Raw genomic sequence first — 14,861 nt, 5'->3', positions numbered from 1 at the left:
ATGTTATGAATCTGAAAAGACTATATACTAGCATGTTGAGTCATCATTCCATATCGATATCTACTTCACCATCATCAGCTTTTAGTGCAAATGATAAGAACTTAAAATACTTTAAAGCAATCAAAAACTTATGGGTTTGATAGATAGCGGGGGTTTGTCCATACCACTCACCTAAGGAAAAACAAAAATAAATCTTTATGATATAGGTACCTGTGATGAATCAAAATGATAAAAAAGAAAAGTCACATGGAGAAAGCTCAAGTGAATAAGGAGGTTATCTCAATATGGTGACTTATTTCATAAACCAGAATTTAATGTTAAAAACGACACAACGGTGATGCAATTAGTTAATGGAAAAGAAAAGAGGGCTGAAATTACTGATTTTCTTCAACTGCAGTCTATCATCATCATTTATGCTACCAGTAAAGAGGTAAATGCAAGATATGTACATAGAGAAATGCCCCCTCCCCCCTCGAACAGATTTCAACCAACTAGAGAAAAATGAAAGCAATGGAGGTGAAAATCAATTTTTCTAGCTTTTAAGCTAGAAAGCGGATTTCTGCCAACTAGAGAAATTTCCACTAATTGACAAAAATTCATTTTTTGTAAGCTAGAAAACACCGATTTCCATCTCCATTTGCAAACAACCATACCCAAAGAAGAGTATGAGGATAAAATACTCAATATGTCATAAAATGAAATGTTGTGAAGACAAAATGTACTGAAAGACCAAATGGAATAAACAAATTAAACACGGAAAAAATTAAGAAACATGAGATTCATTGGTTTCATTTAGATGTATGAATGTCTTAAGACTTTAGAAAAGTAATGGGTTATAGTCAGCTAACGAATTTCCCAACTTTTGGCATAGCACTACCAGAAGCAGTGACAAGGCAAATCAGTTCCTTCACTTTTATTGTTCTTTTGGTATTTTTATTGTGAATAAATTTATTGAAATAAAATAAAAATTAACAAAATTATACAGAAAAAATAAAACAATCAGTCTTTATTTGCATTTTTAATAGCAAAATTAAAAAAAAAATTTTTTATTTGAAATTTTATAAAGAAATATGTTTATGAAATTATAAAAAAATTTTTTTAATTAAAAATAAGTTTCTTTACTTGGATTTATATAATAAATATGTTTATGAAACTATAAAAATAAAATTATTGAAATCAAAATAACAAAATTTCAAACATCATAAAAAAAAATGTATGCAGTACATAATATTCCCAAAATAGTTTAAAAAAATTTTTTAAAAGCTTTTTTTTTAATTCTTTTGAAAAAAAAAAAAAAAGAACAGCACAAAATGTCTTAAAAAAAAAAAAAAAAAAAAAAAAATCAAACAACTAATTTCAATAATTCTTAATTAAAATAAGACTGAAAAAAACTTTTCAATAATTATTAAATGAAAAAAGAATGATGGGAAAAATGTAATAACAAAAAAAAAAAGAGTACATGCACAGAGGAGATATAGGCGTGAGAGAAAAAAGTGAAGGAACTGATTTGCCTTGTCATCGCTTCCGGTAGCAACCATGTCAGAAGTTAGGAAGTACGTTAACCAAGTAATTATTATCTTCATTTATATTGTTATTTTCGTTGATGTAGCCTCTGCATCCATTTGAAGTAGGCATTCTTCATGAAAAAATTGAAAACTTTATAAAGGGTTCAATTTGAAATTATCGAGTATACGAATGTCATCATAAAAGTGATGACTATTTTTTCTGAAGATGTTCATGCATCCAGACAAAAACGGTTAATGTCTTGTTTGTTTATTTTTCTCCTGTGTTTAATTTGTTTTATTCCATTTTGTCTTTGTTAGGTACAACCTAAAAAAAATTTCCCTTGGGCCGAAAATGGATGTGCCATAACAGTTTTGAGAGGTAAACAAATGTGTCTCGCATCACAGATTATAATGATAATGCATCCAACAACTTCCACCTTAGCATTTTGCACTGTAAGTTGTTGAATAAACCTATTAAAAAGGTTATGCTTTGTCCTTTGCTCATTTTTTAGTTGGTATCAAACCAATAATGTGTGTCAACAGACATAAGTCTTTCAATACAAATAAGAGTATAAAAATATTTTATAAAAAAAAAGAAAAAAAAAGAAAGTTTATTTATGTCTTGAAGTACAATGAGATGAAAAGTATTTATCATACATAGAAGTTTTGTGAAATCTCAAAAAAAAAAAATTTTTTTTTAAAAAGGTCTCCAATTTTTATAATGCGATTGAAGATATCCTGTCATCGCTGCGTTTTAGCCGCTTGGCCTTGGTTCTGTTTCTCTTGTTTATATAACGCTTAAGGTCTTTGTTTTCTACTAAATTGGCCTGTAGCACAGGAGAATCACTTGAACATCCAGACATGGGACATCTGAAACAGACAAAAGAACAAAAATAGAAAAAAAAAAAATTAATTTTAACAAATTAAGCACTCTTTAAGAGGGAAAATTAGAGTTTAAATTATAAAAAATAGATTAAAATACAGAATAGTTAACAGTCTAGAACTCATGATAAAAAGATAAAAACAAATAATTTATTGTAAAGGTAGTAGAATCAAATTCTCTACCAACCTGTATACTTTTAACATGTGGAAACTAATTTTTTTTTTTTTTTCAGAATTTTAACTTGATGAAAAACTTAACACATGAAAAACAGCAATAGTTGCTGAGGTGATCACTTATGGCTTTACAAAGGTTTATGTTGGGAAATTGTTACTTATACTTAGGTTTAATAGTAGAATAAATCATTTTTGTTTTATTATTCTTTTCCACATGAATACCTCCCCCCTTCCATTAGTTACATAATTGCTTTGGAGGATATTTTGATTTTTATGTATTGATAAGACAGTTTCATCAAAATAAAAATATTTACAAACAGTTTCATATATTAAAACTATACAGGTCAATAGAGAATTTAATTGTGTATTTTTTTTTATCAATTATTTGTTTACAAATCCATAACCGTTAACTATTTTTGACTTTTATCAAAAAATTATTAAGCATACACAGTATGTTTTATTTAAATTATCTGGACTACTATTCTCACATTGGCTGCTTTTTTCACAATGTCTGGCCCGCTTGTAATCTCTAACTTTCTTCAAATGTATCTTTTCGAACTTGAAAACCTCTTAAAGGGTTAAATTTGAAATTCTCTGTATAGGTTACCAAGTTTGACATAAATATTCCCAACTTCAAAAAGGACAAGATGTTACATCAGTTGAAATTAAGTTTTGAAAATTCAGAGATGCGGATTAATAATTTGGATTATTTGTATTAATAATCCAAATAATCAATCCTCATCGAAAACATTTTGAAACATAACATACAAATTTTGTCTGAAAAGTAAGAAGACTGAAACAATGCAATCCTTATAAGTATTGCCATGGACCGATATTACAAAGTGTAGTCTTCAGTTGCTGCTAGTTTCAGAATTAGTGTTAAGTATTTGGCAAGTGTTGAATTATATAAACATTTGCAACCACCTGAAACACTCATTTCAGAATGGTATTGTCACTGTAACCACACTCCAAGGGCATTTTATTCAGCCATCGTTGTTCACTGGATTGACCTGATTTGGATCATATCTGTAACCTTTTAACGAAAATGACCTTTCAAACATCATACGTTTAACTCTTCTTTCTGATAATTCAAAGTTTGTTGCTTTTTACATGTAGGTGCTTCTCAGCTTTATAAATGTTTTTATTCAAATGACATTTTGGTACATTTGGTAATTATCATTGTTCTTCAAGTGTAAGCTTTTGTCAAAACAATCTCTCAGTACACACGGTCTAAATATCCAAAATAAGTATAATTTTGTTAATTAAGAATAACAGGAAATAGGGTTCAGTGAGGTCGACTTAGGGTACCCTGATGTAAGCTTGACCTCCTGTGTGCATGAAATGGATGTGATGTCACATAGTCCAAAATTTATTGCAATTCTAAACAACCGACATGGTTTCATCTTTCAAAGTAATCATCCTCAGATCTAATGCACATCCCCATCCTTCTTACTCTTCTGTACGGTCTTCTGAGATGTTCATCATTTCGGTCGTTAGATTGTCTTAATGACCTTCATAACTTAAAAACTTAAAAACCAGTCCCCTTGAAGTTGGTGAAAAAGAAAAATGTTACACAAAGGAAGACCAAGTGATTTCTGTACAGCGATGCCCTTCTCAATAAGGAACTGCCAGATGCTGAGAGTTTTATGAGCATATGCATCATCATGGTGAAACAACCACGATTTCTCCTATAATTCTATCTCTTCTCAATAATTGGAGAAATATTAGCTACTTGTCATCAACCTTCCCATAAAAAATCAATTTATCATTGGCTGTTTAATCTTTCCATCTCATTAACCCTTATTTTCAAGTGGATCTTCGTGTTGACCGGTGATCCAACAGTAAAAAACACAAAACAAAAAAAAAAACTCCAGAAGACAATAACAACAGAAAACAACACCCATCACTTTTTTTTTTTACTCTTTTTTTCATCACCAAGCAAGGCATATTGCGACTTGGAACATAAGGAGCTACTATTTGTGATCATGTCTAACAGGGGACTGTAAAGAGTTCAACAGGGAGATGCTTTTCTACATTGCATTTAATTTTCTGCAGGTTAGTACAGTTAAGGAAACAAGAAACAGGGGGAAGAAATGCAAAATCTAGGAGTCCAAGGGAAGAAACTATTAAAGTAAAAGTTTTTCTGACATCTACCATCCTTAACAATGAAGGGGTGGGATTTTGCTGCTTACCAAGTTAATTAGGAATATATATTGTCCATGGAACACAAGTTCATCTGAACAAAATTCATTAAAATACTTGTAAAACAGGCAGAGATGTGATATTACGGTAATGGGACAGAGGTTGGAGCTTGGCCAATAGTGAGGGACCTATAAGATTTGAAACTCTTTATGGACTGTCTAAAAGTGAGAGACCAGTAGCAAATGCTCCAATCTAGCATCAATAGCGACAATACTCCATGTATGAGAAAATTGTAGCTTTGTACTCTCTGGTGGAAGTAATTTTCTAGCACGGTAGAGGGAGCCCACAACCTGCATATGTCACTCTGGCCATAATTCATGAAGCATAGCCAGTCCTTCTACTGTAAATTAAATTAAAAAATAAATGTGAGATTTTAGAAGCAAGTTGCAAATACATTTAAAAGATCTAAACCAAAAATTTCATCTGGCCACTGATTTAGAAAAGTTATATTCTATATACAGTAGCGTCCAAAACTAAGGGACATAATTTTAAAACCTAATATTTGTTAGAAATAACAACTGTGAAAAGCTGAAATTTTGACAACTGGTAGTCGTTATCATCCATAATAACATACTAAAATTTTAATCATTTACAAAGGATAGAAAAAGAATTATAATTATTTATTTCCAAAATAGGAACGTCCAAAAGTAAGGGACAAAATTGAGAAAAACAATGTAAACAGTATGCTATATTTAATTTTTTTGTCTTTTAAACCTCTCAAGTGGTTGGAAATCGTCGTATATGTAACATTTTATTCAGAAGCATGTGCTCGAGCAGTTGTATGTGGATTGGCTTCGACTAAGGCTCTTAATTGATCGTTGTCAACATCCGATAGTCGACCACTACACTCATCATCTTCAAAACTCTCGTCGCTGTCAGGAAATATCTTAAACTACTATTGTGCTGTAGGTTCAGTAATGGTTCTTAGCCAAATGCATCGTTGATATCGCGAGCTGCTTCAGCAGTTTTAATGCCTAGGTGGAATTGAAACAATAAAAAAATGCGAATTTGTTTTTTTCTATCTTGTATTCAACATTCTGAAAAAAGACAATTGATTTAAAACGATTATCTTAGTCATTTGCAAACGTTGCATCAGCCGGCACCATGACGAAACACCAAAAACTTGATTACTCTGTGAGACAAGCTATTGTGAAGCTACACAAGGAAAAGCACACCATTAGAGAGATATTAGAGAAAGTGAAACGTTCCAAGAGTGTTGAAGGCAGGGTTGTTAAATCCTACAATGATACTGGCAAAATAGTGCTTTTAAAACCGGAAGACCCCGCAAAACTTCGGCAAGAGAAGATCGAATAATGCAGCGTATGTCATTAAAGAACCGTTTTAAGCCTTGCACAGAAATTAAAAGGGTTATGAATAGTACCTCATGTGTTAATGTGTCAAGACAGACTGTTTCTAGACGACTGCAAGAAATATGGCTGTTTAATCGAACCCCACAGAAGAAACCACTTGTTAGTTCAAAGAATATGAAGAAGAGATTAGAGTTTGCAAACAGCTATGTAATTTGGACATATGAAAAATGGGCAAAAGTATTTTTCAGTGATTAAAGCAAGTTCAATTGATTTGGAAATGATGGAAAAAAAACAATGTAAAGAGACATATTGGTAAAAGATTAAGTGCAAAGCATACTAAGAAAACTGTCAAGTTTGGGGGTGGAAGCGTCATGGTATTTGGAATATTTTCTAGCCAAGGTACAACGCCTCTTGTCCGGTTACAAACCCATGTAAATGCGCAGATCTATAAAAATATTGTTCAAGATCATGTTGTGTCACTCATACAGAATTCAGGTTTCAATAAGGCTACCTTTATGCAAGATAATGCCCCATGTCATAAGGCAAAGGTGGTAATAAGTTACCTCAATGAGCAAGATTTCCAAATCATGGATTGATCACCGCAAAGTCCTGAAAATCTTTGGAAGACCTTAGGAGTGAAAGTTATGGAAAGAAATCCCACTAAAACAGAAGATTTGTGAGTGAAGCTCCAAGAAAAATAGTCTAAAATTAGTATTGAGGATTGTCAAGAATTGATTTGTTCTTGTAGTCGAAGATGTGCAGCTGTCATTGAGGGCAAAGGCTCATTTACTAAATATTGATTGTACATGTATTTTTATTGCTTTTTTTGGCTGTTTACATTGTTTTTCTCAATTTTGTCCCTTACTTTTGGACGTTCCTATTTTTAAAATAAATAAATGTCATAATTGTTTTTCTATCCTTTGCAAATGATTAAAATTTTAGTATGCTATTATGGATGATAACGACTACCAGTTGTCAAAATTTCAGCTTTTCACAGTTGTTATTTCTAACAAATATTAGGTTTTTAAATTTTGCCCTTTATTTTTGGATGCTATTATATTAATGGGTACAAAATTTTTCAGTAGCTAATGCGGACTGGTTCATTTTAGTAAATGCCCTACAAATAGAGCGCCATCTTATCAGTATAAGCTGCAAAATAGTGCACCTATGGTTAAAAACCGATTTTAATCTTTGTGGTTTCGTTTTCCATGAAACATTAATTTCTCATTTTTCTTTGAAGATATATTGTTCTAACTGCAGTCTTGGTTGCACTGTTGTCACAAAACCATGTTTTGATTCTTGAACAGAAATTTCATTATATCAACTAACAAAAATAAAGAAAAATCTGAATGATGTACATACCAGTGATGAAACGAAAATATCATATTCCAAAAATCATAGAAATTGATTAAGTAGTTTTCATTTTAAAGAAAATTAAATTTTATGACCGTCTTGCTAACACTTTAAAAAATATCACAAAGGGAGATAACTCAACAATATTTGTTATAATATCTATGAATTCTCATTAACTGCTTAAAAATAATTTTCTTTATAAAAATAAAATTATTTGATCAATTTATGTGATTTTTGGAATATGATATTTTCGTTTTGTGACTGGTATATGCATCATTCAGAGTTTTCTTTTCTTTTAATATAGGGAAATTTCTGTGCAAAAACTGAAACATCGTTTTGTCATGGGTATGTGTATCATGCAGATTTTTCTTTATTTTTGTTTTTTTAATATAAAAATAATTTTTGAACAAAAACCAATGTTTTTGCTATGATGAATGTTAATGTGAAAAAAAAAAACGGCTTAGCTTTGATCACTTTAGAGGCAGTTTAAATCTGGACAGCATAAGAGTTCTTGGGTTAGTAAATGTAGAACAGTTGCGGTAACAGGTTCAGTTCATTGGGAGAGGCCAAAGAAAACATGAAAGGAAACAAAAATGAATTCAAGGGAAAGAGGGATAAATAAAGGCTTGGCCAAAGATAAGTTATTTTGGGAAGTCAATTTCTTAAAGCCGTCCAACACATGTCAGCATATAAAACACACATTAAACTGAATATGATGATGGTGAATGTCATTTTATAAATATAAATATTTTATGTACATTCTTCTATAACAAAATGAATGTTGTAGTCTACAACAGCGTAAGAATTTAAATATTATGGATCTGATGAAAACAGTGCTTATATTAAATTTCTTAATTCTTAATAATTAGTGGGACCTGTAGAAATTCCACAGGGGCTCATTCATATGTAATTACAATAGAAAAATGTGAGCATGAAAAGTAATATAGTTAAGCATAAACATGGAAAAGTAAAGGACTAGTTGTTAAAACTGGAAAAGAAAAGATATTCTAGTAAAAAATATAATAAATTTATAACTTAAAATATTGCTGCATTAAAAATTGATTATATAATATTATGAATTGAATTAAAAAAAAAAATTCTTAATGCTGAAATTCTTAATTCTTGCAGATTTCGTTTATATTATTATAGAGTTAATGTTCTATCGATTTTTATATATTATAAAGTTGTGATTTCAAAAGTAAAAAAATACATCCATATGACTTGAGTGCATCCGTTTAAATCGAAACTGAAACCAAAACTTATAAAAAATTCTTGATAAAATTATTTATAAAAAAAAAAAAAAGATTACTGGAGTGCCATCAGCTATAATCGAAACCAAAAACAAAACTTATGAAGAATTCTTGGTAAAATTATTACAAGAAATGGAAGTCCATAACAACATTCACTCGGATGTAAGCGTGGCACACAAAATAAATAACACACACGTTATCCTATTAATATAGAGATAACAAATTAATTTTATAATGATCAATGAGCTTTCTTTTCATTTGCTGTTTTTAATATGGAATGTGCATGGATGTAAATAGTTATAAACTGGATCATATTTTAAAGTTTTATGCTTTTGTGCACTCAATGTTAAAATGGTAGAATGAAAAAAAAAAAAAAAAAATTTTAATCTCCTAACTTATAAAAGTTAAGAACTTTTTGTTCCATTATGGGATAGTTTTACTATAAGATTGAATCACCCCCACCTCCACCCACTGGAAACTTTCAAAACAGTATATCTTTTTGAATTTTTGCAATAATCTGAAAGTTATCAATTCATTAAAAAAAAAATGAATAAATAAAAAAGTTACCGCTCTAAGTTTACCAAAACCATGTTTCAACTGGTCTTGGTAGACTTTCTGTGAAAGATTTCTATTGTTTTCCTTTGAAGAGACATCCTTTAGGTAGCTGGGTGCTAGAGAATTATCAGTTTTGTGCAAGCCCTAGATATACTTAAGTACATATTTTAATGCTAACCTTTGTAAAACCCCACCAACGAGAGGAGAAAAGATTCTATTCAAAAAGAGTGATGTCCACTACAGTTAGTTGCTGAGATATATTTTAATGTCTAAAATATAGTCTAATGCTGAGGTTATGTTTTTTTACTTCTTTCCTTTAATGTCATCTAAAATTTCTAAAGAACTAGAGATTATGGAATGGCATAATTGAACACAGATGGTAGTATCTATATAAGTTGCTGGACCTTAGAGGAATAGAACTTAGCTGGCTACTAGAAGAGAGGTAGTAACTGTTAGGCTGAGCAGAGAAAAGCTACGAATAGGAACAGAGATAGTCAGTTACAAAAACTTCTACATTTTTAAACTATTATGCTGAGGAAGGTTGGCCTTTTTAACCTTTGACTGGGGAATTTTATTATCTCACATTTTGAACTAATATCTTCGAATGTTATAAAAAAATATTCCCACAAATAATGAAAGCTGTTAGCTGTTAATAGCACAGTGATGTCTCTTTATTTAGAAGAAAGCCCTTTTGTCACAGCCTTTTACTGAAATCGAACATATTGATTTTGGACAAGATACACACAATGAAGATGATCATGCGCTTCATCTGATACCATGTTGAAAATGCACCCAACCATATGTAACGTTGTGACAAAAACAGCCTTACAACATAGGCTTCTGGCCAAAGCATAACATCGTGGCCTGTACCTACTAGCAAGAATAAAAATGTAAATTGTTAATGAAATTAAACATCTTTTTTTCAAACTAAATAAGGGATATTGCAAATGTACCGTAAGGAGCTACTGTGAATTAGGGGAATCCTAAGCAGGGAGTTGGTCAGCGAGCTGTTTGTTCACATTACATTTAAATTTTGCAGGTTGGTAGTCAGAGTAACTAAAAGCAGGGGGGGAATTATGAAAGATAGCAGTTTGAGGAAGAAAGTCCTATGGTATCTAGGGACCTCTACAGTGAAGGGGTGGGATTTTGTGGACTAATAAGTTGACAAGGGATATTAACGTCTAGGGGAGGGACATCAGTGCAGCAAATTCATCAGAGCATATTTCATTAATGTACTTGTAAAACAACCACAAGGATATAACATTGCTAGAATTGGAGATAGGCTGGAGTTGATAGACAGTGTAGGCCCTATTAGGTTAAAGGTTCTTTTTTGGACCTGTTTAAGAAAGAGAGGCTAGTATTTAGTGCACCAGTCTAAATTTGACAATATTCCATGGATAAGCGAATCGTGGCTTTGTAGGGATATAGGATACTTGCAAGTCTGAGAAGTTTTCTAGCTCAAAAGAGAGAAAGTCCAATATCCTTGCAGGAACCTTTATGTATTTGTTCCAATTCATGTTACCTGTGAATGTTAGGCTCAGTAGTCTGAATGATGGACTCTCAGATAGAGTGCTATTAGCCATGGCAATCGGAGGTTGAAAAGGTTTCTTATAATTGTTAAATGAAAGAAACTTTATCTTAGTAGCATTAAATGTCTTCATTCCACTTATTGACTGAAGGTCATTTTCTAAAAATTTAGCAATTACCTTGGATAGGTGTGTTTGTTTTGTTTACATGTCTAGAATAGAATTTATTGTATCTGTATTACATTATAGTTGGATTTTGAGCTAAAACTTGAAACTTAAATTGCAGACTAGCCAACTACTGTCAAAGATAGCCATCATCAAAGTCAAAAGTGAAATAGAAGATGTATAAGAAATCAGTTAATCAAGAATTTTCAGATTCAAATGTGTATAGGCTGATATTTTTTTTTTTACCAAGGACTAGATTTGACAAAAAAGTTGTCCAAAAAGAGAATGAAACAAAGTAACAATGTTGTAGTTAAATGTTAGCCATAAGACGGCAAAATGATGGCGTCTTCAGTAATTAGGCTCTCGCAACAAAAGTGACAACCATGTTTTTTCCTTTTTGATTTTACTTTAATTCACCCCAAACAAAGAAAATTGCTACCAAGACGTAAAGGGCCACTGAGAATTAGGAGCCAGATTTATAGAGGAGGAATACCCTAAGTGAGGAGTTGTGAAGCATTGTTCACATTATAATTTCTGCATGCTGGTGTAGTCAGGGAAATGGAGAGCAGAGAGGGAATTCCAAAGGATAACAATTTGAGGAAAGAAGCTATTAGAATAGAAAGTCCTACAGCATGGAATCTAACTGATTGTTGAGTTGGTTGAGTGTATTTACGTCAAGGGCACTAGTATAGCAAGCTCATCAAAGTACATACCATTGAAGTACTTGTAAAACAAGTATAGGGATGCAACATTGCGGTGATGGGACAAGCGCTGGAGCTTCGTAATGCAGAATCTATTAAACTTGAGACTCTTTTTAACTCTATTTAAGAGGGAGAGACTAGTGATTCATGCACCAGTCCAGATGTGACAACAATACTCCATGCATGTACATATGGTGGTTTTGTAGAGATATAGAATACTGGCAGGTGTAAGAAGTAGAGTAGTTTATTTTTTTGCAGCAACCTTGGCTGTATCTCTGATGTACTTGTTCCAATTCATGTCATCTGGGAATGTCAGGCCAAAAAGTTTAAATATTTGCCTCTTGATTAAAAACTTTGATATATATAAATATATTGATATATATCAAGCAAAAATATTTGAGTGCACTAAGAATTATGGAAAATTATCAAGTAGAATTTTAATAAAAAAATAAAATTATTTAACTATGCATAGTCAACCAACTTTGAAGAACAATACTGCATGATGTCTTCCTATTAGAAAAAGGGAGATAATCTACGACACACTGGCTTACTGACATGTAATGTAAATTTTTATAGGCATAGTTTTGCCTGATACGTAAGCAAATCAAATAGTTTTCCTGTTATTTTATTTTGAACTTCCATATTTCACTTGTGTATTAATTGAGACAAGTACCTTAACTTTAATATAAAAAAAAATGTATTAGATATTTTGAATTCTTGGTTTAATAAAACTTAAAAAAAAACAAAAAAACAAACAAACAAATCACGTAATAAAATTTTGTTTTTAAAGTCATCATCATTTAATTGAAAATGAGTTTGGAGTGGGACATAGAAGCAAAGTTCAGTGAAAGGAAAAATAAATAAAAACGAATCATTGCTTTAATCTTTTAATGACTAATCTAATTTATAAACGACTATATGTCTGTCTGTCTGTCTCCATATTTTACAAACTATCTTCTCCGAAACTAAAAGTCATAGAGCGGCACTAGGGGCCTCAAATGATTGAATTTTTTACAGGCCATTATTTCATGGGTCTTTAGCCAGTTAAAATTGTTTTTAAATGGTCAAAATTGAAAAAAATCGTTAAACATTTTGTACATTAATCTTAGTTTATTTTTAATTAACCTATTTGCGTGTCACGTTGGTACAGAGGTAACGCCACCAGCTTTGAATGCTACAGTTTCGGTTTTGATTCTAGCTGATGGCAGCTAAATACTTTTTTTTTTTAAAACTTTTGACTAACGGGAGTACCCGGCGTTCCCCGGTTGTTTGGAGGTGTTAAAGAAGAAAAAAAAGTGACGAACCTGAAGGCGGAAAAGAAAGTGGAAGAAAACATGACATCTTACCGTGATGCTACGAGGCCATAGGAAGTGAAACGTGTTTAAATTTAGCGATGTTAATCAAAAAGTTGACTTGCAAAGGCCAGTTAAGCCAACGGTCATTTCTTCCCCACAATGTTGGGGAAAACCAGCTCCTCACAAAAAGTGAGTGTCTAAATGAATAGCAATTGTTTGATATGAGGGGTTTCCCCCCAGATTGCTTTCTGGACGTCCCGGTACCAAAGGTCAAGAAGCTGACTTCCCTTTCGATTCAGTTTCGCTTTTATACGAAAAGCACCAACAAGCACGCGAGAGGATGGAATAGTGTGAATTTTATAAAAGTCAATCAAAATAAATCTAGAGACAATGTCCATTGCAAATCGTAGATATTATGATCTAAGGTGTATATAAAGAGTTCTAAAGAATAGTCCCCCCCCCCAAGAACCCCTGCGAAAAAAGCGCCTTTGCTAGACATACAAAAACGCGCGTGACTGTTTTGTCGTATATGTCACAATTCTATAATAATATATACGAAATCTAGACAAAATATCATATTTAAGCGTATTTTACGCCCAGGCAGTGCTAGGAGTTCTGTGACGTTTTGAGGGAACGATGTTGCTCCCATTGAGACCCCCCTAAACCCTGAGGGAGGCCAGGTAAATATGCTGAGAGAATCCCGGACAGCGGCGGGTGACCTATCAAAAGTGATGTACTTGTACTCGAGAAAAACAGATATAAATTTTATTGTTTAAAAAATCCAATAACAGAAAACGTCAGAATAATGTAGAAATAAGATTTGTACTTGTTGGCCTAGAGAACACCTATTCAGACAATGCCTTTTTAAATGACAGGATTTGACCCCTTAGGGTCGTGTGAAAATATTTCATTTTTGGTCCCGGATTTTCAAACTATGGACGATTTGCTGAAATGAGACCCCCCCCCCCTCTATCCTGACCACCATCCAGTGGACGAAGAATAAGATTTTTGTGAGACTTAAAAAGTTTTGGTCAACTGACGATGTACAGATGTAAAAAACCTGTAACTTTTATGAAATTAACTTTTCCTAGTTAGAACCCTGAGTGTCTTCTTTCCCTGCGTGCATGCAAAGCTTTACTTTTGCTTTTCAGCAGAAATCAACGCAGAGATGCAGAGAATCTTGTGAAGCCTTTCCGGAAGAAAAAGACGATCACGAGCCATAGTTTCCGATCAGGTTAGAGGTCAGTTGCTGACCTGAGCGCGGGAGGCTGGCACAGTTCAACAGAGCACATTCCATAGAAATATTTATAAAACAGGCACAGGGATGCAATATTGTGACAATCATACAGAGGTTGGTGCTTGGTAAATAGTGTGGAATCCATTAGATCTAAGACTGTTTTTTGGACCCTAAAAGTGAAAGACAAGAGGTAGATGCATTAGCCCAGATGTGGCACCAATACTTCATGCATGGGTGAAGTGTGACTTTGTAATGATACAGAATACTCTCTGGTACAAGATGTTTTCTAGCATGGTATATAGAGTCCACCTTTTTTTTTTTTTTTTTTTTTTACAACAGTTTTGGCAATATTCTAAATATAAGCAGAATTTGTTTGAATACATGTATGGATTGCTGTTAATTCTGATGCTGCAAGTTTATTAAGAGGGTTTGATAATTTTAATTTATCCTTTCAAATATCTGGTGTAAAAAAAAACACAACAAACTTACTTTCCATTTGGTCGTGTACTGAGATAATGTTCAATACCAGCACGATCATAGTTGTGTCCGCATACCGTGTTCCGTACAGGGTCGGTCATTTCCATTCCAGTGATAGCACAGCGAACATTCTCCACTTCCTGAGTTATGAGTATTTCTTCATCTGATCCACGGTTGGTTTGGTTTCTATCTTCACCTAAATAAATACAAAAAGTAAATACAAATAAAT

General features: G+C 32.4%; 1 protein-coding gene across 1 annotated transcript in view; it reads right to left on the bottom strand.

Moving 5' to 3' along the window:
- Positions 1–2,100: 2,100 nt before the first annotated feature.
- The window catches only part of LOC145294034 (E3 SUMO-protein ligase NSE2-like), a 47,133-nt gene continuing 34,372 nt past the window's right edge, over positions 2,101–14,861 (bottom strand). The window contains exons 5-6 of the mRNA XM_080141014.1: positions 14,645–14,828; positions 2,101–2,375 (exon numbers count right to left, since the gene is read on the bottom strand). Of these exons, the coding sequence (XP_079997140.1) occupies positions 2,222–2,375; positions 14,645–14,828 (338 nt within the window). The 3' untranslated portion in view covers positions 2,101–2,221. The remainder of the gene's footprint in view (positions 2,376–14,644; positions 14,829–14,861) is intronic.

Source organism: Euprymna scolopes, chromosome 15 (genome assembly GCF_053919585.1).
Source record: "Euprymna scolopes isolate OS-2025 chromosome 15, ASM5391958v1, whole genome shotgun sequence".
NCBI classification, from domain to species: domain Eukaryota; kingdom Metazoa; phylum Mollusca; class Cephalopoda; order Sepiida; family Sepiolidae; genus Euprymna; species Euprymna scolopes.
The sequence above is the reverse complement of the archived record's forward strand: the minus strand, read 5'-3'. Positions and strand labels throughout refer to the sequence as shown.